At 41.4% G+C, this 27,201-nt stretch overlaps 1 protein-coding gene across 2 annotated transcripts; it reads left to right on the top strand.

The window, feature by feature from the left end:
* ark2cb (arkadia (RNF111) C-terminal like ring finger ubiquitin ligase 2Cb) lies at positions 1-27,201 on the top strand. 2 transcript variants are annotated; one of them, XM_063195762.1, is made up of 8 exons: positions 2-752; positions 15,960-16,365; positions 17,621-17,743; positions 18,469-18,598; positions 19,470-19,574; positions 20,761-20,856; positions 21,718-21,821; positions 22,812-27,201. In XM_063195762.1, the coding sequence occupies exons 1-8, from the start codon at positions 608-610 to the stop codon at positions 22,927-22,929; spliced, it is 1,227 nt and encodes a 408-aa protein (XP_063051832.1). In that variant the 5' UTR covers positions 2-607; the 3' UTR covers positions 22,930-27,201. The 2 variants fall into 2 exon arrangements, with proteins under 2 accessions (XP_063051833.1, XP_063051832.1); XM_063195763.1 differs by lacking the exon at positions 17,621-17,743 and having other exon boundaries at positions 1-752.

Below are 27,201 nucleotides of genomic sequence, written 5' to 3'. Positions count from 1 at the left end.
TGTTTTCATGTAGCTACAAGGTTCTTCATCTCCGGCTGCCTCCTATCCCCCACCCCTCTATGTAGGCCTACTGCTACTGCAGTGACAGTCACAGTACACAGACACACTATATTGGGGCCATCTGTTGCCCCGTCCAAGTGCTGCCAGGTGTCAGGATGGTGGGTTCACAAAGGAACAGGGGAGGGCTGACCTAAGAAGGCTTATAAGGTCAATGGGGGATGGGCAAATGTGGTGGCTGACTGATCATACTGGTAAGACGGCCAACTCATTGGAATGACCAGCCTAGTGACATGCAGTATGTGGCGCTTTTAACAAATTTAAGCTCATATTTATTCGAACACGTGTATGCAATAGAAACAAAATAAATATTTACAACAACAAATTATGCGGAACGCCCATGATCTGACAGACTATCGTGAACAAAACACATCAGCAAAGGAAGCCATTTTAAACTATGTCTTGCTAGCGCCCCTAGCGGTGGGGTTTGAGTCAACCACCATTCTGCCTCGCGTCGAATCTTTGTGCTCTTCGTCGTGTCGTAGCCATTCCCTGTTGTTAGTGGATTTTGGTAGCGTGTGTTCTCTTTGTCTGACAACCAGGCAACTGCATGATCAGCCTGGATGTAGGAGCAACGGGTCGTCTTCTCGGGCCAACTGTTTACAGGCTGTCGCAGCAAGAGAAGAAATCAAGGATGGTTTTAGTGCATGTCGGATACCTGGTTCTTCCCGTGTTCGGCTCAGTAAGAAACAGAGGTATTTACACGTCTTCCTTGTTTCCTTGACAATCACACCAGTCTGAATGCGGTTCATCTGTTGTTGTGTATTGTTTTAAACTTGTGGAAATTATCTGGGGGGCAATCGGTGGCTGTTGGCTAGCTAAAAAAACTGATTTGGTTACCATGGGCATGTTCTAGCAGCTGAATTTTACGGTCGACTGTTCCCATTAGCAAATGTCTGGCGTCTGCATGCTATATCTAAAGGTTGGTGGTTAAGGTACGTTAGGCCCGAAATATCAAATGGTCTCTGCATCCGTCTTGCAAATGAGAATAAATCTGGAAAATTATTACACGCTGCAATTTGTTTTGCTCGATCAAACTGTTAACAGGCAAGCCAATATTTGGATACGATTGGCATCAGGGCTAAACTGAGAATCCAGCATTTGTCCGACTGGGCTAACGTTCAAAGCTAGCTAGCTTTGCTAGCAGGTGTATTTTGAAATGCATAATTGTAAAAGAAAATCCAAAAGGACACATACACTTGGGCTATTGGACTTATTTCGATTTCGGATGTTTATGTGCGCGTGCACCAAGGATACATTTTGTGAAATTGAAAGATTTGATGTGCTGTTGCTGATGTCATTTGAGGATTATGCGGTAATGATTGCTTGGCAAAGAGCTAGCTAGCCGCACAACGTTAGCTATAAACGTCGGTGAAACTAGTCGGTTATTGGTCATTGGCTTGGCGTAATTTTTGGCTTCTCCTGGAAATTGTATGATGGCCTGAAAGGTAACATTTTGTCTGTGCAACGTGTGAAGTTCTCAGCAACTAGCCTCCAGTTCTAATAACATTCAACGAGTAACAGCTAGCCAAACGACATACGGGATAATGGCATACGGGAGTTCCTAGTAGCAGTAGTCACTTGAGAAGGGTTTTAGCCAACAACATTGGCTTGCGTCTCTGGTTACACTCAGCTAGCTTAGCGAGCTGACTGTAACCAGCTGCTCAAGCTAGCCTGTGTGTATGTATGTGTGTGGTTTCTTTTCTTTTTATTTTGAAGGCTGTTAGTGTGTGTGCGTGGCTGTAGCTTTATTCTTCCATTCAATGGCATAGTGATTTTCATTGTGCTTTTATTTCTGTTCTTATTTCCTGTTCCATAGTATCGGGGCTGGCTCCTACATTCTGCATTATCCGATCTTTGTCGTCTCCCCCTCCATTGTGTACCTAGCTAATGAACCATCCGCTGCTGTGTGGTGTGGCGCCTCTCTGCCTGTTCTCTGCATTTAGCTGTTTTGTGAACCCCCTTCTTCATTTTTCCTTCTTTCCATCCGAGGACGACATTGGTATTTTCAAAAACACATCCAAGAATGTTTACTCCCTTTGTGTGAATAAGACTAAAACAATAGCTAACACCTTGTAGAAAAAAGAATTGTCTTTCTACATGTCAAGTTGCAATAGTTAACCCATTGTAGCGATTAGTTAATATATATATTTCATGTACCTTACCTTTCCATCTAGTCTTGGTAGACAACATATGTAAATTCCTGTAAAGTGGATACATTTTGCGTCAGTTTGTGCTTGTTTGCCATTGCCTTTCATTGCATTTGTTCACCACTAACGCCAGGGCTTTGCCAATGGCAGAATTTAAGAGATGCCTTATTGGTCAAATAGGATGAGACGTGTACAGCAAACGCTTGGGGTTTCGTTATCACGTCCTCCTCTGGTGGAGCAGCATACGACCAAACTGCAGTTGATAATGTAAAACAATTATTAATAACCAATTTGTTATTCAAAGACATCTTCCCTGCTTTTTGCTGGAGAAAATAAAACATTTAATTGGCTTGGCCAAAAAAAAAGATGTCTTATTCCTTAGAAAAGATTGGACTTCACGAAAGGCATGACACTTTTATAGGGCCACACAAAACAGCAAATAATCAAAAATGTAAAACAAAATGCTATCCATTTCACAGGGATGTTATTTTTCCTTGCATTGCAACAGAAAAAAACCTTATTAGATTCAAATTGTCTATTGTTTGGTTGTGGTCTCTCTACCTTTTTGTTCTGGTTATAAATAGACTTCAGTTGCATGATCACGTTTTATATTCATATTTTGTTTGTTTTTACATTGAATAGAATATTCCAATGTAATCTTTCTGTAGCAAAGATGTTACCCCTGCTGTTTACCTGTTTAACGTGTGCTGTTGTAGCTTAAACCACATTCTGCTCATTGGATTGCAGCTTTTTGTTTGTTTTAACCCGATACAGAGCATGAGTGGCCTTGCCTTCAATTTTTGTTTATTATTTTGTTGCATGATACTATATATATTTATGACAGTTCCACATATACTAATATTTTTCAATAAAGAATATAGTATTTTTCCTAACCTTCAGTGTGCTTCTTGCTCCAATTCCATTTATTGTCTCCCCACCTCCTCCTTCCCCTCCCTACTCCCCCTTGCGGTGACAAAGATAGACAGATCCCCGTCTACCATGAAACCTGATTAAGTTACAGTCATCTATGTCAGTTTTGGTCTGGTGCCACTTGAAGGTGTGGATGGTTAGGATTACTAAGTACTATGTTTTGGCTGATTTCTCATGTACAAGCAATTTAAAAAAAATCTAAACCAAATTCGAATTCTAAATTGGTCATTGATCACCACATTCAAAACAGTTTTTTGTTACATCATCAGCTGCACCTTCAAGATAGAAACCAGCAAGTAATTCTAAATGCAATGTAGGCTTTGCTCTTTGTTCTAACGGGGGAGGGGGGTTACCTTGCTTATTGTGTTCCTCTAACACTTTGGAACAGGTTAAAAGGCTACTAAGATTCCAAAGTTTTATAAAGCTGATGGAAGCACGCCACTCAAGTAACAGATGAAAAGCCTAGCCTTATTGTAGAGCAGTTGCAGTTTGGAGCTGAGAACCTGAAGTGTACCAGTGATTTAACATTTCAAGAAGTAGTCCTGTAAGAACTTAAGGCAGAAGTATAAAATTGGCAAATTTACAATGAAGGTTTTGCATACAGTGGAATTTCTCACTCAATTCTTGTTTTGCATCTTCTGTCTTATTCCCATTTCCAGTCATGCGTGTTACCCATGTGCTCTCTCCCCACTGACCATTTCCAGTTCCCCTTGCTTCACGTCATTACTACACCTTTTTGAAGCACGCACGATAAAAACAGCTAAACCTTGTCCTTTTCCATCAGAACTTCACTGCCAATGCCTATGTGTAGTGGTCATGGGTACTGTTTTGGGTATGTGCCAAGAACTATAACCACAATGATAACAGTAATGCATTTTTGTAGGTCATCTGAGCTTCAATAGACAAGTGGAATTCACACCTCAACTGGGTAAAAATGACGAGACCTCAAACAATCGCTTTCATGAAATCCTCTGTAGAACTTTATTTTTCTGAACTGTAAACACACTGTAGCCATTTGGAATCTCACAAATAGCAGGGTGACAGTATGTTCTTAAAGGTGCACTGTGTAATATTTTTAGCAGTTTATTTCCAGAATTCTTGCTGCCAATTCACAAATGTTACCCTTTTCAGAAACACTACTACCATCAGATTCTAAGTATTCATTATGACTGGGAAAATTGCACTTTTCATACATGAAAAGTGTCAGCCATTTTGAATCTCCAGAATTAGTATTTTTTAGCAGCAGATTTTAGTGTACTTTGGTCATACTAGTAAATATTAATTTATTACTAAATAAATATCCATGAAAAGATGACCTTTGTCAATAGGCAGCAGTTTCAATGAGCAGCACAGTTGCAATACCTACTCTGGCCACAATCCTACACAGTACACCTTTAAAGCTTAAATCTTGTCATTACAACGTCGGGCAGATATTGTTTAGTACTCTTGCTGTCATTATTGTTATAGTTCTTGGTATGCATTTCACCTCCGAAGACTACTACCATTCAGTGCCGGGTCTTGGAATTGTTGGCAGCAATACTGATATATATTTGAGGGATGTATGCTATAGAGACAAGATGCCAGTAAACTACTGCAGACTTGTTTTTGTCCACCCTTATGTGGTTACACTGTGAAAGTGCCTGTGCCACAAGCTGTATGTTAGGTCTGTTAACATTTTCACATGCAAAGCTCCGTTGGAACAATGCTTAACACAGATTTCAATTTAATTCATATCTTTTGTATAGCCTTGGTGGAACGTAAACCTAAGAATACTTACACCAACCAAATCAATATACAGGCCTATTTACAGTGTAAATATATGAAGGCAGTAGTCTTTGTCCATAATGCGTAGCCTCACAGTTGACACCATAAATCAATCAGGACTGGTGCAGGCCGTGATATGAGAAAGGGGCGTAATTCACTAAGTTGCACACTTTTGTCACATTATTGCCAAATTTCAGGCAGGCACTATTTATTTGAGGGAAGAAACAGAAAACACCCTTGGATGTCAGAGATTGCATTAGCCTAAGTTATGTTGAATATTTTACAAAGTTGAACTGTCTGAGGTGGCATTGTTTGAATACGAAGATACGTTTTCAGAACCAGAATAAAATATCTGTGAAAATTTGACTTAATTGGGATGCAATTGCAAATGACAAATGCCTCGCAAAAAATGCTGTGTGTTTAAGATTCAAAAAGCTTTACTGTCTAATAAGTTGCCATATTAGAAAATGGTCTTTTTCAGCCTCACTGGTGTTGATGTTAATGGAAAAGCTTAATGCAGAGTGTAGGCCTATGGCATATTGCTTTGTCGGCTTTGAGATTTCATGAGGTGGGAGTGAGAGCATAACTACAGTTGACCATATGACGTTTGTTGCCATTTGCTAGCTGTTAAAGCCCACTGGGAAACTCCAACTCCTATTGTCATTGTGACACAGCACTCCACAGCACACAAGTGAACGTTGCACACAACTAAATTGCATTTATGCCTCACCCGCGCAAGGGGGCAGCCCTCAGTGGCGCCCCATGGGGAGCAGTGCGGTGGGACGGTACCATGCTCAGGGTACCTCAGTCATGGAGGAGGATGGGGGAGAGCACTGGTTGATTACTCCCCCCACCAACCTGGCGGGTCGGGAGTCGAACCGGCAACCTCTGGGATGCAAGTCTGACGCCCTAACTGATCACCCATGACTGCCCACATTAAGCTAAATTATGCACTTTTCTCATAGGCACTAATATTAATGTGTCTCTCATTTCAAAATGGCTGTGGCCTTACTACATGATTGACAAGTAAACTATAGTATTGCCGGATGTTGCAGTTGTGTATAGGTCTGTCATAACCAGGCAAGCAAATTAGGCAATTGCCTAGGGCCCCCAGATGAAAGGGGCATGACTGGTGAAGTGTATTCAAATGACGACATTGACAACTTCGTTGTTCAACGACTGAAAAGGGCGATGATCCTGCTATCGAATTCTCTCTCTCAAGGGCCTCTCCTCAATACTTTGAAGAGAAGAAAAAACAGGACACTGATGAGTGAAATTGTATGCAATCATGGAGAGTAAGGGCTCCCAAATACCGTGAAACAACCCTGGTTGTGTAACAGACACCGAATGGGCATAGGCCTACATACTGAGTCACAGACTGGGCCAATAGTTTTGCTCTTGTGAAGTTGCAGCGTGAGACTGTTATTATATCTTCTTATAGTGTATTTTGTCTACTCAATAAGGCCAGAGCTATGCTTGTTTTGTGCTTAAAACGGTGCATGCAATCAAGTGCACAGATCCTGGCCATATAATTAGAATATCATGAAAAAGTTTACTTTATTTCCATAATTCCATCAATAATGTTCACTTTCATGGATTGTATAGGCCTAGATGCATTGGCCACATTCCGAACTATTCCAATCATTCATTTGTTTATATTTTGGCCTTTCAAGTTTCAGCTCCCAAAAATCATGAACTGAGGAATTCACACTATTAGAATATTGTTGTAATAATAATTTTCTTCAGAAAAAAAGAAAAAATCGGGTCACATCAAATCAGTTGAAATTTGGTACTTTCTATACATAAAATGTCAATGTTCAATACTTGGTTAGGACTGTCTTTGTCTCAATCACTGCCATGATGTATTTAATATTGAAGTCAATGGCAGTGGCATTGCATGGGAATTATGGAAGCCCAGATATCCTTGATACCTTGCTGTCAGCTGTTTTTGTTTGTTTGATCTGGTGACCCACACTTCACTCTTCAATATACCCCATATATTTCCATGCCATGTTTTGGTGGTGTGGACATTTTAACTCCCCAGAAATGAAACCCCATTGAAAATGAATGGGGGTTTATTTCTGGTGAGTTAGAATTAAACTGGTGAGTTAGCACCAAAACATGGCATGGAAATCTACAGGGCATAGTTAAGTGTGGGTCACCAGATCAAGCAAACAAAAACAGCTGGCAGCAAAGCATCAAGGATATCTGGGCTTCCATACTCCCATGCAATGCCTCTGCCACTGACTTCAATGTTAAACACGTCATGGCAGTGATTAAGACGGACAGTCCTAACCAAGTATTGAATGTTGACGTGTTATGTACAGTGTAGAAAGTACCAAATTTCAACTGATTTGATGTGTCCCGAATTTCTTTCTTTTTTTCTGAAGAAAATTGTGATTTTATTACAAAATTCTAATAATGTGAATTCATCAATTCATGTTTTTTTGGAGCTGGAAGGCCTAAATATGTAAAAAATAAACAAATTAATGATTTGAATGAATAGTTCGAAATGTGGGCAATGCATCTATACAATCCATGAAAGTTAAACAATATTGATGGAATTATGGAAATAAATCAACTTTTTCATGATATTCTATATTCTAATTATATGGCCAGGATCTGTATTTGCTTCAGGAGGCACAATGGCTGAGATGGAAGTTTGGAAGATTACCCCTCACGGTTTTGTCAGTATTGCACCGCACGGCACATCTCCATATCTTGTGTCGGGTGTTCTCCCACGCGCAAAATTGACATAAAATTGCCATGCATCTGTAATGTCCGGAATGTGCGCATGCGTATCCTGCAGCAAGCATGTCCCGGGCCTTTTAGCCACTTCTTTTTTTCATACTTTGAACCCGGTGGCTTACACAGTGATGTGCAGAGTTGTAGAACTAGAAGTACTCTTATAGATGTCATTACATTAGTAGTATGAGATTACAAAGTTGACAGCATGTAATATACTACTAGTATTTTAATTACACATGTTAGAGTACCTCTACATTGTACAACTCTGGCTGATGTGACCTATGTCTGGATGATTACAGACTAATGAAGTAACACAGTTGTAGTCTGGTGAGTCAGACTATAACATGAAAAGTTTAGGCACTTTCATTAGCGAAGCTGTGGAACCTGTGTCATGGGGTTCAAACCAGTTCAAATGGGTTAACTGCATAATTGGGCAGCACAGCCGTGTCGTCACATGTGGCCTGCTGTAGGCCTACGCTTGCTGCAGTAAATATGCACATGCACATTGCATGTATGGATGCGTTCTGTGTATTTCATGTCAATTTTGCGTGCGGAATTGGCTCATCTGAGTGACTGGCATCATGAAAAGGTGTGTTATTTCATGCAAGTGTATTCCGCTTTTTGGTGCAACGTATTTTCTTTGTGCTATACATGGGCTTTCAATGTTATCAAGCTTTGGCTACGCACGCAGACAGGGATTCCAAAATGCTACTCAGCTAAGTTTTTAACATTGAACTAGGTGCATGGTTAAAACCTGTTTAGCTGGTTGGATGTTGTAGCAGTTTCCGTGGTTTCCGTACTCCTACCGACTACTTTCTGGGAGAACATATCTTATTGTGCGTATATCAGAATCGTTTTGCTTTGTAATGGAGTTATATTGTATCACGCCAATCAGACGTGAGTGCAGCGTTTGAGTGATCGCAGCTTCCAAACGCCTTGTCAGCAAAGGCGACCACTTTGCAACACAATAAAGCGTTATTTAGGGAGCATACCAAAGAATTCCGAGCAACATGACTATGTTCTCCTAAATGGTGTCATCAATAGTACAAAATCTGAGCAAGTAGATAAAGACAACAGGTTCTTGTCATACGCTGTGCAGGGCTCCGATAGAGCTCGAAAGTGACGTCACTTCCCCCGATTTCATGGGACCTCAACGGCGTTTTTAGCCGAAAATCGTAGCATGTAATCCAATGGCGGTATTAAAATGGCATTTCGATCCCCTTCGAGTTGTGCCACGAGCTCCATATATGTTGTTTCTGATATTTTTGCCTAATTTTTCGTATGAACCCCTAAACTTTTTAGAAAGCTGTGTTTCTTCACATTTTTCATGCCGACGGCCTCGGAACAAAACATTGATACTTCTGCTTGAATAATCTTTATCTATCCTCTTAAACAGCATATTTGGAGCCCAGCGCATATCATGACTGAGATCACAAGATATTTACTCGCTACCATGTTGTTCGATGGTCAACTGAGGTCCCGTGAAACGCGGAACTAAGGGGCGGGACTTTCGAGCTCTATAGGACTTTCAATGTTAAACACTGAGCCGCGTAGCATTTTGGAATCCCTGTATACGTGTGAAGCCAATGTTTGATAACATTGAAAACCCATGTACAACGCAACAGAAAAGGAGATTTGTCACGTGACCAGCCTCATGCGAGACAAGTAGTTTTCCTGCGGCCGAGGCAAATTTCTGTTGCTAAATGCACAAATGCAAAAATGACCAAAACCATATTTAACCCTAACCTGTCAATAAAGCAGTGTTTCTGCCGCTTTACTTCTGCCAACAACAGCGACATAAGCAAGGATAATGGCGAAATTATGCCAAGACCAAAATCACCTATCCTGTTGAAGAGTATGAGTTAACATGCAGTCATGGTGCACACACATCAAATTGGCACTTTATTTATTCGCATTGTCATGATGCCATGTTGTATCTGAACACAAGGTAGGCCTATGCATTTGTATGGTGGAATATTGACAACCACTACGGGGGATATTACGAACTTCCATACTGACGTTGTGGTAGTGAAAAATTGTGTAAAATATTAATGTGAGCCTCGTTAGGTATCTATCCCTTGATGATAACCATAGACTACTGTACGTACTGTAGCGCCCTGATAGCTCTGCAGCAAGTACGTGCACATATTCGCACATGGTTGCATACCTTGCCTGCGAGAGGCATTGATCACTATATTCATCTTTGTCCTGTTTACCAAAGTCTCAAAAGTCATTCTCTGCAATGTCAGAATAGAGAAACCTCAGTCCAGCCCAGCACTATTGGCACCCCTTAATTTTACTTTATCTATTATCTCCAGAAGTAAATGGAAATGTACGCAATTTAGGCCTACAGTATATCACCAGAGTCTTTTAACTGGAGGTCTGAAGTTATTTAGAATAGAATTTTGTTTGCAATTCCAAAGAAAGATATGAAAAATGGAATGTGCAGCAATATTGGCACCCCTTGTTAATATTTAGATACAAACCCGTTGACGGTGATTGCAGCCTCCAAACATTTTCTTGTATTCATCAAAGAGCGTGTGGCGCTTCTACTGGGGTGTTCTCTCACTCTTCCCTTGCTATATGCTCAGCCTCTTGAACATGTACAGGATTTGGTATCCTAATTACAGATTTGAGCTTCCCCTCAAGATTTTCAACTGGATTTGACAGTCATTGCTTGTCATGTTAGTACACTGCCCATATGTGCCTTAAAAATATTTTTTATAATGGTTGTGGTGGTGTGCACTTTTATTGGGGTCTGCCTTGGCTTCCACCCAAAAAGCCCTGCTTGATGTTAGTGTTTGGCGATGGTGCTTGTTGAGACAACTACTGAAGAATGTTCCAGATTGGCCTTCAGTTCTGTAGATGTTTGGCCTGGTGTTTTTGGAAAAAAAGTAGATGTCCGCATACTGTGGCTCCGCTTTGAAAATTTATTCAGGTCATACAACGTTTCGACCCAACAGGGTCTTCATCATCTATTAGACGCGCCTTTGTCCAGCACCTGGCCTCAGAGAGGTGGGATGTGCATACTCTTACTTTTATGAAGATTAGATGGCCTGGTGTTTTTTCCACCATTAGCACCAACTTCGGAAGACTTCTGTCATCAATTCTCCCCTCAACTCCACATCCAGGGAGGTTCCTTACAGTCAGAGTTCTTAATAAAACAACACATCATGGAAATGGGAATACCTAGGTATCTTGAGGTGACCTTTCATACTTTGGTAAAAAAAAAAAAAAAAAACACCACAAATATGTTCATTCATAGGTTTAGTCGTATCCCATTGACAAAAGCAATTTATCATATGTGATTCCCAAATTGGGGTTTCCATAGTGACTTTCAGCAAAGGGTGCCCCCCCCCCTCATATTTCCCCCCTCATATAGCTTATTTTTTAATGTTGTTAATCATTTACTATTTTGCATTAAGCATGCTATCTACTGTAAAATCTCGGTTGACGTTACTATTTCTCCTTCAAGCAAAAAGGCAGTAACTGCACACACCTCAGGAGTACACCCCTAAGAGGTTCATTATCTGCACCAGTTGTCACAGTACATGCTGACATGCATGTTTTTTGGTGAAATTCAGCTTCCCAATGTTGACAGTATTCATACAACCCCAAAACCAAGTCAGCTCCACTACCATTCTTGACTGTAAGGATGGGACACTTTTCTTTGTACTTCTCACTTGGTTACCACCACACATGCTTGAGACCATCTTATATAGCCTACATTTGTTTATCTTGGCCTCATCAGAGTCAAACAGACTAAGTAGGCCTATATGGATGAATTTCACCAAAAGAAACACGCAAACAAGTTATGCAAAAGAGTATCATTGAATGCACAGCACATCCAACCTTGAGGCAGATGGGCTACAGGCAGCAGAAGAACACATTGGGTGCCACTTCTGTCAGCTAACAGGAAATTGAGCCTACAATTTGTGCAGCTCACCAAAATTGGACAATAGAGAATTGGAAAATCTTGCCTGGTCAGAAGAGTCAAGTTCTGCTGCGAAACTTGAATGATAGGGTCAGAATTTGGCATCAACACCATGGAAACATGGATCCATCCTGCCTTGTAACAGCGTTGGGCTGTAAAGGTGTGGGTGATATTTTCCTGGCACACTTTGGGCTCAATATTAACAACGTGGACAATTAACCATGGGCTACATGGGCCACAGCCTACCTGAGTATAGTTGCAGGCACTTCTGATGGCAAAAGAGGTTGCAAAATGATTCAAGGAAGGTATTTCTAACAAAGTAGCCGGTGAGTGGATGTCATTAAAATCACACAACTAATGCACTGTGTATGATGGTGCCCAAAGTAGGCATTACAACTATGCTGCTCATTGAAACTGTGTTTGCATTGCCAGATGTGATATTGTTTTTTCATGAATAATTACGAAATAATAAACTAATATTTACTAGTATCATCGAAATAGAGTGAGTTTAAAGGGGTATGCCACTATTTTGGGGCTTAATACAGTTAAAATCGTTGGCCGGGGTTTATAAAGGTGGTAAAGTGTCTTATTTTTCATGTAAGCCTTTGTCTTGCTTTAAGACAAGTCAAAAAAGGGAGCATGTCGCTAAGATAGGGAAAGTCAATGAATCCGGGTAGCATGCTACATGCTACAGTGATCCATTGACTTTCACTAGCTTAGCTACATACTCCCTCTTTTAACTTGTCTTAAAGCAAGACAACGCTTAACATGAAAAATAAGACACTTTACCACCTTTATAAACCCCAGCCAACAATTTTAACTGTATTAAGCCCCAAAATAGTGGCATACCCCTTTAACAGCAAAAAAAATGTCAGTGCATGAAAAGTGCAATTTTCCCAGTCATAATAAAGACTTATAATTTGATGGTGGTGGTCAGTATTCGTGAAAAATTTGTGAATGGACTGGACAGTATGAATTCTGGAAATATTACGCTGTGCACCTTTAATGACAATTTTCTCTGTTTCCCTGTCAAGTGGCATGTGACTCTGGGTGTGAAATCCAGTCACATTTTTGCTCACCCCCATAAATTGTGGGCAAGCTCTATTAAAATAATAATAATAATAATAAAGAAAACAGCATTGGCCTGTGAGGATTATTAGAATACTGGGAAATGTTCTGTATGCCACACTACCAATCACTGCCCCACCCTTACGTCACCTCTTTGGGTACATACAGGGATAGCTGCAGTGGCGTGCAGAAGTTTGGGCACCCCTTTGAAAAATAATTACATGGGTTTATGAGACTGGACTCAAACCTGGGTCCCAATTGCCCCCCCAGCTTTCAGGGATATGCTGTGGAATAGGCAGCAGGATGGGGACCCGACACAAATTAACGGGAACGGCTCACTGTATGACTGAAATGGCATTAAAATCCAAGAATTCAACGGCTTCATTTTTCTGAGTCCAACCTGCATTCACGTACCCTTTTCTGCTGGGACCCCCTTTTAGACCCTAAGAGTATTTTTCTGGCCCCATGTTCCAAACAGCAAACATTTTGCCCTTTTAATATAGCTAAATTTTAATGTAAAATTTACTGGAAAAGTAAATACATTTATCAACCATTCATGAATATTGTTGCTAACCAATGAATGGAATGATTATCATATGAAAATATATATTGAAGGTTTATATAAATAGTGCCTTCTTTCCTTCCCTGCTTTGAGAATGCAGCTCTAGTCCAACATTCCTTTCGTTCTCCAGACATTCCTTTCACACCGATGTGACGGTGCACTCAAACCCTTGTCTTTTGAACTGAAGCAACATTTTGGGTTCTCACTAGCACCATGTCACAAATCCTCTGTGGGATTTTTTTAGACAATGTTTCATGGGAGCTGTTGTAGAATGTTCAAGTGAAATTCTAGAAGGACTGGCAAAATGTGTTACTCCTCAAAATGGCGAAGGGTAAGAATGCCCTAACCACATGGTGAGCACTACTAACTGGTGTGCTAACAACTCAACATCATGTAAGTGAAACACTTATTTTTTTTTCTTTTTTCCTGTGACCATTTTGGAGGATAGGCAGATACCTGTCTGTCTTTGGGCTAAACTCAAACTGCTAAGAAACCTTTGTAGTTCAATTGTTTGGAGAGGGTGTTGAATTTATTCAGGTAAATCTATTAAGGTTTTTTGTAATGATGCACAAAACATGCATGCATGACATTTGTGCTGAACAGTAATGGAAGTTGTAGTCTATATAAAATTACAGAAAATGAACCCCTTAAAACATCACTCCTTAAAACAGGCCTAGCTGTGTGGATTTGTTACTTAAAAATACAGTATATGAGACAACAATGCATGATTTCACCATTTGAATAATGCTACTAAATGTATTGTAAAGAAGAAGAGGGTTGGTTTATAGTGCTGAAAGTTAAATTCAATCCATCCAAAGTAGAAGTTTGGCCCTGTTATGTCTGTTCAATCCTTGGACGTAGTGTTTTTTTTTTCCAAAGACATGGTAAACTGAATCTCCCATACCAGGCAATCTAACAGCTGGTCTTAGTTCTGAACCCTTTTGTTTGATTGAAGCAAAAGTTGACGACGTCATAACAGCTGGGGTCCTGAGAGTTGTATTAACCCTTGGCACAGAGCCTATGTTATAACCTTGCTGTCACCAAAATCTGAATGGATAAGTCTTAATCTGCTAATTAAGGCTCTTAGCACTGTCATAGCAATGCTGTTATGATGTAGTTGAGTATTTTCAGCAAATAGTGAATAGGCCCACTGGCGACCCCATGCAGTAAGTGGCTACAATAACTGTCTCCAAAATAAATGCCTATAACAGCCAAACTGTCCTGTCAACCTTGTTTCAAGTTTAGCTGAGTGAGTGTTAGGTGACAGCTGAGATTCCTCAGTTGGCTTCCAAACATGTGTGAGTGGGAATGGCTTTAAATAGCAGCTAAATAATACTCGCTGCAGTTGCTGCTACCACGGCAACCGCATCAGCTGCTCTGAGGTGACAAAATGCCCAGCCTCAGAAGTGAAAGAAAAGAAAAGAAAGAAAAAACGAATCAGGTTGTTCCCCCCCATCCACACAAACACTTAACTTCATTTTTCCATCACTTTCTATCATTTTGTCATTATTTCTAAAACAGTAACTTATTTGTTCTGATTGATAACACACACACACACACACACACACACACACACACACACACACACACACACACACACACACACACACACACACACACACACACACACACACACACACACACACACACACACACACACGATCATTGACTAGTCGTGGGAATCTGCAGGACTTCCTGTCCAGTGCTAGTTTGTTTGAGCCAAGTCACCTGATAATAATTAGTCCCAACACCAGATTAATCACTCATATAAAAACTATACCTGAGATAAGAATGTTTTGAAACAAAGCTACATACTGTAGCCTACCTTATATAGTGCAGTACAATGAGTAAAACGTTTTTGCAGTTTATTTGTCATTGAAGTCAGCTGGTCTATCACTATTATTCAGGTTATAATGAAAACCCTAAAAAGCCTAAAGATTTTCATCATAAAGTTGAACAAGGTAGGATTACTTGGTTAAAACCGTTATGTAGCTGGACTTCTTTTTGAACGTGCACAAATAAAACCTCATAGCTTCAGTCTCCCACTACATAATCAAGGGCTGATTACTGCACGGCCCTACTAGTCCCAGGCCCAGGGGCCCAAGAATCATAGGGTTCCCTGAAGCCCAGGCCTCTGGGGATTTCTCAAAGGGAAGTGTCCTTGCCTTGCTGGGACAAGTAGAACCCATTTTTTGTGGATTCCATCAAAGACTATCCAATCACTAGTTCTAAGTGTAATTAATAACTGGATACTCCTTGGAAGAATGGGTGTTACTCGTCCTAGCAAGGCTAGCACACTTCATTTTGAGAAATACCATCTGTATTTCCATTCTCATGTGGTGTGAAAATCACACTTAACTGTACTATCAAATTTTCTTAGTGGACAAAGCCCAAACCTCCAACAGCACAAGGTCTCTAGCATCTTGTCTAAAACCCCAAATCTTATTGTAAACTAGCAACACCCACGGATGGAGGCCTTTCTTGTTGTGTGGCCCGGGGCCCCTTGGAGTCATAGTCCGTCACTGTACATACTGTAGTAGACAAGGGCACATTAGCACAGGCTGATATGGTACAGAATTGCAGCTCTTATACCCAGTTTACATACACACACACACACACACACACACACACACACACACACACACACACACACACACACACAAACTCATTATCTGCACTCATTGCGCTTGTTTCCTCTCGGGTGCCTTGATGTGGTCTTCCTCTTCTGTCCTTGCTGTCTCTGTAGGCTCCCACTTCACCCGGCATCAGCAGAGCCATGCTACCTCGTGCCGACACTTCCACCTAGGCCCGCAGGCGGCACAGCTGCCCCTCGACTTCCCCCCCATGCCCCACCACCACCCAGGAGGACAATCTCAACCAGGCCTGGCCCCCGCTCCCCCGCACCTGGCCACTGCACCCCCGCCTGGTCCGCCGCCACCAGCCCCGCCCCACCACCAGCAGCAGTCGGCCACTCACCAGCTCCATGCGCCCCCCTCCCTCAACCCCATTCCCCCGCCACCTCCACCGCCAGGCCCCCCCCAGTTCCAGGAGATCCAAGCAGCCCCCTTCCTACCTCAGGCCTTACACCAGCAATACCTCATACAACAGCAGCTTCTGGAGGCACAGCACCGACGGATCCTCCCTCACACCAGGTATGCACGCACTGCACAGCATGCACACGACATGCACACAAAAACAGAAAGTATACAATCAGACATGGATCTCTCCACACACATACCGCACACTAGGTGAAGATGACTTTGGTTTGGCTCGACTTTCATAGGATTGGCGATCATAAGCCTTTTTCACACTAGAGGTTCTAGAACTGTTCTGGTGTCATAAATATTCATGAAAGTAGGGGGGTGCTGTTGCGCAGTGCGCTAAGCCCCCCACATTTGGGCTTACATTGCCCAGGGGGACCCAGGTTCGAGTTTGGCCGGGGTAATTTCCCGACCCTGCCCCATCTCTCTCTCCCAATCATTTCCTGTCTGCTCTCACACTGTCCTATAATAATAAAGGTCAAAAAGCCACAAAAAAATACTTAAAAAAATATATATTCATGAAAGTTGGCAGGGGGTGACGTTCTGGTTTGGTACGTTTTTACACAGCAGAGTTCCGTACTGTAGGTACAGTAGGTGAGCAGTCGCCCCGAGTGGCCAATACAATAAAGGCCAGGTGTTCACACCATGGTTTAAAACACAAGCGAAGTCCTCATCAAAGTACCAGTTACTCATTACTCACTGGTCTTGTGAATTGTAGGGAATTGGATATTGAGGTTGGACTGTAGATTTTAGCTGTAGTAGGCTAACTGTAGCCAGTTCCCTCGGTCTAGCGAAAGTGCATTCGCAAAACAGGAAACAAATAAATGGATAGCCAGACATCCCGTCGCCCAAAACTACTTTCGCTGGGAAGTTTATCATAATTTCGCAGTGTGCACACTCGTCTAACGCGCTAAGAAATCTAGTGAAAGTTCTCTTGTCTGCATATTCAGTTGCATATTCATGGTCGCCCTGATTCCCTTCTGTTGCTCCATATGCATCTGACAATACAGAGCGATCTATCCCCAAACTACTTCTAATCCCTCACAATTTTCATGCTCAATTCTGGAATTTTTCACTATTGGCCAATCTTAGGCCCTGGCATATGGGGGCCCCTAGGCTGCAGCCCTATCTAGCCTGTGCGTTAATCCGACCCTGTTTCTCGCCATGGGTTGTTGAGGAATTCTCAAATAGTGCCGTCATCCGTTCAGTAGGGAATCATGACCACGATTGTGTTTATGTACACAGGCGAGTGTGTGCTGTTTGTTTGCTCCAATGATGCCAAGCACAAGCAGACATGGTGCTTTGAGACTATAGCTTCCATCCATCCATTCCGATGGTCCTTTCATCTCATCTCTCTCTTCTGCAGGCACACCCAGGAGAGAGCCCAACCGCCCCAACATTTGAGGACAGGGTACGACTACAGCACGCCTCTGCACGTCCCCCAGCCAATGACTCAGCAGCCTCGTTACCTGGCCGAAGGAACAGACTGGTAAAATAGTATAATAATAATAACAATACTACTACTACTACTACTAATAATAATAATAATAATAATAACAACAATACTACTAATACTATTACGATTACTACTTCTACTAATACTAATAATAATACATTTTATTTTTAGTGCCTTCCAAAATACCCAAGGACCCTGTACAAAACCAATACAATGATAAGACAAATGAGAACAAAAGCAGCAAATACTACTACTAATAAAATAGCGATAATAATAAACAACAAAGGGGAAAAAGTTACAGTTTCCAAGTAACCATGAAATGTCAACCCATTAAGGAATTTGGCAGATGTTCAAGGTAGATGGGGGTCAAATGGGGGCACCACCACTCAAAGGGCTAAGGAGCCATACAGTATATCCGGGGACTCGGGATCTGGTCCAACCACAAGTCATTTCCTGATCCGTTTCCATGTTCCTCCAGTTCTTTCCCTAATAACAACAATAGGGTCAGTGACGCTTCAGCAGTAGCATGCGTCAGGGCAGAGCAATGACAGCCAGTGCCACTATAGCATGGATTTTTGTTTGTTTTGGTGGACTATATAAGAGGCATGTTCATTGCAGAATATCAACCACCAATTTCTAATGAATTTATGGGCATTAAATGCTGTTACTCCACTTTACGTCTCAGCCGTACGTTTCACCCAATAACAACAATCTTGCTTTATTACAAACTCGTTTGCTGTTTTTCTTCCATCCTGCAGGGACCTGAGCGTGGACACCAGTCTGTCTCATCACCAGTACCACATCCCCCCTTTGCCTCAGCCCTACCAGCACTATCTCACCTCGCCCCGTCTGCACCACTTCCCCAGGAACACCTCCTCCGCCCAAGTGGTGAGTCTCCCTCTCTGTTATGTGCATCAGATTCAATCACTACCTTTACTTGTACTAAGAGAAATTCAGGTTAGAGTCCGAGTCTCTTTCTGTTATGCGCCTTACACTCAGTACGTTAACATGCACTTAAGATAAATTCTAGTTATTGACTTAGTCTGAGTTTTTAAAAGCCTTGCATATGGGTAAGCGGTTAGGGCGTCAGACTTGTATTCCAAAGGTTGCCGGTTCGACTCCCAACCCGCCAGGTTGGTGGGGGGAGTAATTAACCAGTGCTCTCCCCCATCCTCCTCCATGACTGAGGTACCCTGAGCATGGTACCGTCCCTCCGCACTGCTCCCTTGGGGCGCCATTATGGGCTGCCCGTTGTGTGCATTGTGCAGTGAACACTTGTGTACTGTGGAGTGCTGTGTCACAATGACAATGGGAGTTGGAGTTTCCCAGTTGGGAATTTCAGTCAAGCTGAAATTGAACTGACGTGGCATCAGTGCCTCACCTGACCACCTGTCCAAATGTTCATGCTAATTTGGGTGTCAGGTGGGGTAATCTTCACTAGCACTGTTTAATTACTACTTTACAGCAACTCATTTCACCCTATAAGTTACATTACCTCTATAATCACTCAAGACCAATTTTTTTTTCAGATTTTAATGAACATTTTTTTTTTGTATTTTGATATTCCACAATTCATACACTGTTGGTTGTTGTTCTTGGGACCTGACCCTTTATCAGCTGAAAGAGGACAACTATATAATTAGTTCGCTTTGAGAGGAAATGATTACATAAATCCTCTTCATGTCGCTCATATCACTGCTTAAAAATGTTTCAACTCATTTTGAAGTGAAAGTTATTCTTCCTCGTGTATCTATTTCAGGTTGTTCATGAAATTCGAAACTACCCATACCCGCAGCTTCATCTGCTGGCCCTGCAGAGCCTGAACCCCTCACGGCATGCCTCTGCTGTGAGAGAGAGTTATGAGGTAATGGCCGCTTCTCCTCATACCCCCGTCATTTAGTTATGCTTTTTCAAAAACGATAAACTCAATGGGCACGATAGACGTGTCCAATTTCAGGTTTCTGCACTTATTTTCTTAACCATGATACAGTGTGTTACAGAAGATTGATTAAGTGCTACTGCAAGAAGTTCAATGTCTTTACGTAACATACATATAAAAAAATCTAAGGAAATCAGACAAATACAAACTAAGTATGCTCTATCTTGAATTTTAACACAAACAATTGACACACAAGCAGCAAACAAAAGAATTGGGGCTACGACAATATGTCATGCCCATGAATAAAGAACTAGCTTTCAAATAGGCTAGTGTGTGACGTCAAAATTATTACCAGCCAGAGCTGCGTTTTATCTGGATTCGGCCGGTGGGCAGGTGCCAATATCAAGCTGTGCATGTATGAGGCCTCATCAGTATGTACACATAGAAAAGCAAAGTGTCCTCTGCGTTTTTGTCTTTCAGAATTTGGTGAGTCTTGAGAGCGGACTAAGGTCAAGTTAGGTAGGAGTCAGCGAAGCAGGTCAGATGGTACTTTTATTTAGAGCAGTGCTGGTAGACCAACTCTCAGGGCAACTTAGAGAGAAATGTTGGTAGGCAATAACATGACTGGCTTCTATTTTTTCTGATGGAATGGTTAAACAAGTTGTCTGCTGCTCATCCTAGTTCTATTGAAAGTTTTATAGTGATAAACAGTTGAAACATAATCTTAATGTGTCATTGCATACATAATGCTCAAGGATATGCCCTGTGTATCAACCCCTTTACAGTGTGTATGTTTAAGATACAATATATGATTCAAGATGTTATATTGTCATAAACTATACAATCTTGTAACCAAGAAGTCCCCAAAAAAGTTGGAAAGGTAGAAAAGTCCTCTCAGAAAAAGGCAGGTTTAAAAAAGATGTGATGAAGAATTGTCTTGTCGCTTCATGGCATCCTAACGACCTGTGGGAAGAAGCCGTCCCTTAGTCTACTGGTATGGGCGCACAATCGCACATACTCCTGTAGCTGTGGCCAGATGATATTGGGGTGAAGTGTTACTGTAATGGTGTGGGTCAGATATAATGCATTTGGCCTTCCTTATACACCATTGGTTATAAAGGCTCTTTACCTACAGTATGCTGTTAACCCACAATTTGTTTTTATTCCTCAGGAGCTCCTGCAGTTGGAGGACCGACTGGGGAGTGTGAACAGGGGAGCTGTCCAGACTACAATTGAGCGGTTTACGTTTCCTCACAAATATAAAAAGGTACTTCCCCAGGAACCACCACACTTTGCGATCGTTCCAATGAGAAATTACAATTTATTTGTGTTCATGCCTTGATAAAATTCAATGGCTTGATACAGCAAAACTTCTTGCAGTTGAATAAAGGAAAGACTGAAATAATTATTTTTTGGAAACAAAGATGGAAGACAGACACTCAATACTTACCTACACTGCATGCAGAATTATTAGGCAAAGAAGTATTTTTTTTACCATATCTTCCATTAAATGCACATTTTCAAACTCCAATTGTGTGAACATGACAAGCTATTGGTTTCTTATCTTGGCCATGTCTCTGAGCGCTTAACACCTTGTTCTTCTGGACAATTGATGTACGTAGGTTTCATATGCCAGTGCTGCAGGGTAATAGTTTTCTGTTTCTGTGTTACTTTCATCTTTAAATCCTCTCAATCTTTGTGAACATGTTTCTTGTGACCCTGCTGGTTTTGTACCAGTGTGTTTGATATTTCTGTGATCATGTGACTTATATTTACGCAATTTCAAGACAACCACGTCGCTCCGGAAGACAGCCTGTTGTTACACGAATGTACATTACCTGGAATACTTCAGTCCAGTAGGTTCATGCAGGTTGGAGTTGGAAAATATTCATAAAATGGACGATATGGCCCCTCTTTTGGACTCAAGAATATCTTTGCAACCTGATCCTCTATATCATTTATGGAGTGGTTATATTATTATGAAAGCAGATACTGAAGTTTTTATACAAAGAGTCCAAACCAATAGAAGGTGTCAATAATAATCTTGGTCATATTTGCCTCATGGTTCAGCACATCCTAATCCTAAATACCGTGACTTATTGTTTTCTGTGCTTTTTTCTGCTTACAGAGAAGACCACAGGAGTTTAAGTTAGGGTTGGAAGAGGAGGAGTTGGACACGGATGAAAAATGCACAATATGCCTGTCGATGCTCGAGGACGGAGAGGACGTCAGGTGAGGAGTGAATTTGAAGTTTATGTATGTGGGTCAGGAGTGTGCTGTGTAGTGTCCAGAATGTGCACACATCCAATAAAACAGGCGCTGGGTCAAAAAAAAAGGTGAAGGAAAATTCAGTACACACTTGCTCCTCACTGATTTATTAACACAACCTCCTGACGAAGACTGTGTGTGGTCGAAACATCTAGCCTAGTAAACCAGCTCCACCCGCTGGACACCAAAACATTTTGGCTGGCGAGTGGGTCTGGCCTCGGATCAAAAACATTTTGAACACTGTGCCCTGAGTCTGGCAAAACCAATCACAACGCAGAGATTTGTTTTGAATCAAAGCGGGCAGGGTTTTGAGGGAGTGACGATGAAGCTCGCAACACCGTTGGGAAAGCACATCAACGGCAAAGATCGCTGATTGGTCAGAGCGCCGGCACGGTTTGAAAAAACAACAGGTTGTTCTCATCAACAATCTTCGGATTTATCGTTCATCGGGGCCAGACTAAATTACACACCCAGTCTCACATTTAGGCTGGTTTATCAGGCTACGAAACATCCTAATAAATGGGTGAGCAGCAACAGTGTGCAAATCTTTCTTCAGTTGTGAAGTGAACCGAATTGTGTATGTGCTTGGGTGTTTGGTGCTTGGTGTGTGTGTGTGTGTGTGTGTGTTTGAAACCATAGTCTGTGGAAATTATTGTTCTGTTAAATTCTCTCATCCTTGCAGCAGCAATAGCCGGTCTGTAGTTATTCAATATTGTATTGCAGTGTGCTGTTCAAGATGTGTAGACTTTGCTTTGTCTTATTCCCCCTTCTTTCCATATTAGTAAATCATTATCTCTGCTGGTCTTTGCTTTCATTGAAGGCAAATGTCAGAAAGATGCGTTCGGTGTGTTTATGTGCGTGTGACGTGTGCATGTGAAATTGTAGTAGTGCACTTGTCAATGTTATCACACTCTCATTTTTTTCTACCTCTCTTCTGTTTTTCCTCAATACCAGGAGATTACCCTGCATGCACCTCTTCCACCAGGCCTGCGTGGACCAGTGGCTGGTCACCAGTAAGAAGTGCCCCATATGCAGGGTGGACATCGAGACCCAGCTGTCGCCAGAAAGCTGATGGTGTTTCTCTCCCACATGAGTAGCTTTCCGTCTGCCAGCCCTGTTATGACAGCTCCCCACCCCTCCCCCTCCCACCTGTCCATGGGCATAGCCAACCACAAATCACTTAATGAGTGGGCAGAAAAAAAAGTGGGCCTGTTATGAAGTAAACGTACACCTGGGCCTGGTAAAGAAGTGAACGAATGTCCTGGCCCATCCGCAGCTATACCACCCATACTCCCCGCAGCCTGACATACCCCACCCATTGGGTGCTTCGCCAAAACCCACTCACCATTGACCTCCAATCTTGCCTTCTGAGCCAGTTGAAGACTAATGGCAGGGGATAAGACACAAAGGCCTGAATCACAGTTGTATTTGTCAAGTTAAATGGAAAGGATTATACCGTGGAAGAAGAATCTATCTGCATGATGTTTCTGAAAGTCGGAGTTGTAGGAATCTATAAGTCTAAGAGGGATTTGTTTTGTATTCGTTTTTAGTCGTACAGAGATTGAGCAAATCATTGGTTTCCAAATGTTCCAAGCATGCATCTGTAGTGTTGACAGGATGTGTACAGTTTATATACCTCCCAACTTCCCCTGGCTGTTCCAACTCTCAGAAGAGAAACCAAAAGCTGTAGCTCTCACTATTTCTCTTCTTTTCACTTCTTTGTCTTGCACTCTCTATTTTTTTTTAATGTTCACTGTTGAAGCAACCTCACACATGTGCAATGCTGCTGTTAATTGTGGAATTGGTCTAGAAATAGATAAGGCATTTCTACAGTGGTGCATTCACTTGTCGTAACTAGGAGTGTTGTAGAGCCTGATCGCTTATAATTTGGCATAGATGTACAGTGATTTGTGGGCTTACCATCACCATAGGAAGAAAGAAGAAAGAAAAAAAACAGAAATGAATGATTGTAGGCCATTCATCTAGGAAATGTAGTTGGTATGTTTCTCCATTTTGAGAGTTTTGGGCCTCCCCCTCCTTTATATCTAAAGGGACAAGATCATGGATACTGTGTACTGGTGTGCATGGTTTTATCACAAAAAAAGAGCTCAAGCAAGCCAATCTGTCTTCTGTACCCATACCTAACCTGGACACGAGTTTAGAGAAAAAAACACACAAAAAAACAAACAAAAACATACATACAGTAGGCCTAGTGTATCAGGGGGCTTTGTGTTGTGAGTGTTAATAGAAGGCGCGAGTCTTAAGTGGTTGCTGAACTAAAACTATACGAATTAAGAAGTAACACTCAACACACGGGGTGATGGAAGAAGACAAAATGGAGAGTGTACTTGTTCGTCGGATGAACAATTAATGACCCAAAGGCTACACATCGAGCACAGAACTGGAACAGAAAGTGGTTGGAATTTCTCATTAGCCTGGTTCTTTTTCTTTTCAAAACATGCAAAGTAGTTTTGGGTTGTTGCCATTATTGACTGATTATAATGTTATCTATAGTTCTTATTACAGTATGCTCTCTGCATCTCCATCTTTCCACCTACATGTTCTGTCCGCTCTCTGGTGTAGCCACAGGGTAATAGTGTTAAATCCCTTTTGGAGATCCCCCATACCTTGTTGCCTAGAAGACAAGCACATGTGATTTTTTAACCATAGCAACAAGCCTACTTCACCTGTGTGTTCGTTAGCACTGTCGGTGTCTGGTAACTGCTTGAACCTTTGTGTAGACCGTTAGCATTAGCAGTGGACATGAAACGGGAAATCCGATCAGTAAACAGGAAGTTCAGTCTGTATCGTGCATGAGAGTTGTGCGTGACGTTCTTGGAGTAGATTTAAAGTTTAAAAAAGGGAAAAAAAGCCATTTGTTTGATATAAAAAAACCAAACATGTCTTTTAAAGCTATTTTTGGTTCTTATTCCTTTTGTTTGTCATGTTTATTTGTTGTTGTTTTAATTTTCATCTTTTTCTTTTCTCCTGATCATTTTTATTGATTATGCCAACATGGACATATAGAGACAAGATTTTTGAAATGTCACAATGTCCATTTTCATCTTTTGTAAGATGTAGCTGCAATGCTGGAGTACTATTTATTGTTGTCTTAATGTAGCTAGCTATCGTTTTTGTAAATGCACTATAATATGAAATGGCCTAATGTGACTGTGAGGGTTTTACTTGTCCCCAGCTGGTTTTTCTCTTTCTCACACTCTTCCTATATCTGTCTCTTCCTGTATTTAACAACATTTTTTGTCATTATGGACAAAAGCCGTCATATGCAGCAAAAGCTGTTGCTTTGACCCAACTCAATTTACATCAAGTGGCTGCATGGATCTTTTTTTTTCATTGCATGGGTTAATCGTACCAATGCCATCTTCATAACCTACATGATTACGGTAAACTGGTGAAAAACAGATGTATGCATCGTGTTTACATATAAAGTTGGTTCCATGTTTCATTTTTATATTCGGGAAGGGCAGGTGATTGGGAACCTACCCACCCCCATCCCCACCCCCAATCCCAGCCCCAAGGGAATCCCAGAAAGCAGGTCTGGCCACTTGCACCATAGAGGGTCATAAGTTACAGTGCTAAGAGAAGTGCTCCTTTGTTCATACACCATAATACAGATCAATTAAGTTTACCATCCCCCTGAGTTACCCTAGCTGGGTTAGTCAATACAGATTATCCAATCACCTGGTTCCTAGACCATGGTGTCTTTTTTTCCGTTTCTTTTTTAAGATGGCTGCGCAGTTGGTGTTTCATATACAGTATATAGGATGTAACTGTGATGGCATTCTTTGTTCCTTAGTGAGGCATCCAGTGTTATTGATATGCTAGCCCTTGTATGAAATGTTGTGTCTGAAAGTATCCATCTGCGCTTACTGTATGTTGGCTACAAATAGGGGAAAACACTGCCCCAGAAGAAAGCATCACTTTTCCCATTAGGTTTTTTATTGTTGTTTCCCAAAAATACATGTATCTTAGTGTTCTGTTTCTTCTAAAAACCCCTCAGGTGAAGTAGAACAGTGTAAAGAGTATGGGGCCATTCCAAGGATCTTATGCGTGACTTTGCCTGACCTTGTTTTTAGGAGTTTGATTTCCGAGATCTGAGACAAAGGTGAGGCTATAACTTGCTGAATTCTAAAAAAGTTTTTCTGGTGACGCTACTTGGGAGAAAAATACATTTCTAAATTGCCATGTTTCCCTCTGCTTTGGCTCTCCATGCGCTCTGAAAAGACATAGTTTACAAGAGAGGCTGTGTGTTTAAAAATGCCTTAAGTATTTAACAATCATTATTTATTACTAACTAAACAGAGATGAGTGGTGATTTGTTTTTAATTTGTTTGTGTTTCAAAACCCTGATTTATTTATTTATTAAGACTTTTAGTAAAACATGTAAAATACCTCATTGTGCATATCTTAAGTGGGAGTGCTTTGCATGCAGTTGTATAGTTTAAAACAGCGTACATAAAATGGCTTGTGCTGCAAATTACATTTGTATGGTGGTGGCTGTGGATCACATTCCATTTAAAGCAACTTATACTTTTTTTGTTCCTGCCTTGAGGGCAGCTGTGGACAAAACTTGCAACAACAACAACAACAAAATAACGGACTAGAAGTGTTTTGCATGTCTCTCTCTTTTTTGCACTGTCAGCATGGCCAATGCTCTCTGCTGGTCCTAGCCACTTGTTTTTGTGTTCTGTGTGCAACTATGTGTTTTGTTAGTTTTTTATTTTTGTTTTACTAATTTAAGCTTCTTTAAAATGCAACGGTCTATCCTTCTCCCTCTGAGAAACTCTTTTTGTTGTAGTCCCATTCTGGCTGCCATGCTTTGCTGTTGGCTTGCTATTGGCTAATGTGTTCTCAATGCATATTAACCTGTCTGCTCCAGATATCATGCAAAGTAGCAGTAGTGTAGTGACTAATTCAGGCAAGTTTACTCAAAGTTGATGGGTAGACTTCCCAATCTTGGTTTTGTTTCTCTCATGTAATGCATCTGTGAGTTGACTATTTGGAAGTTTAGGTGGTTAGGTGACTAAACCTGCTTTCTGGACTTACCCCTCCAACCTCATGATGTGGGAAGTTGTCAGTAGTCATGTAGAACTTTCAAGGGTTTTGTAAACTGGCTATGAAAAGGTATGGTCACTACAGTATGATTCCTACATTCTATTGGTTTAGACATTATTGCTGTTCTCAATCCCACGGCTACACATTGGCATTGCACTTTTCTGCTTACAAGTTGTTCACTATGACTATTTTTTTGACAGCACCATTGTTTATCATCATAAATTCTCGTACAATTCTGAGACATCTGTGGCTTGGTCCGTGGGTAGAC

The sequence above is a fragment of the Engraulis encrasicolus genome, chromosome 3 (assembly GCF_034702125.1).
Source record: "Engraulis encrasicolus isolate BLACKSEA-1 chromosome 3, IST_EnEncr_1.0, whole genome shotgun sequence".
NCBI lineage: Eukaryota > Metazoa > Chordata > Actinopteri > Clupeiformes > Engraulidae > Engraulis > Engraulis encrasicolus.
Note: the sequence above shows the minus strand (reverse complement) of the source record. Positions and strands in the feature narration are given on the sequence as shown.

Bases quoted from the DNA above. Each gene is read 5' to 3' on its own strand.
- ark2cb (XM_063195762.1), top strand. From the start codon at position 608: ATGATCAGCCTGGATGTAGGAGCAACGGGTCGTCTTCTCGGGCCAACT. The intron at 16,366-17,620 runs GTATGCACGCAC...TCTCTTCTGCAG, and splicing joins CGGATCCTCCCTCACACCAG to GCACACCCAGGAGAGAGCCC. The intron at 21,822-22,811 runs GTGAGGAGTGAA...CCTCAATACCAG, and splicing joins GAGGACGGAGAGGACGTCAG to GAGATTACCCTGCATGCACC.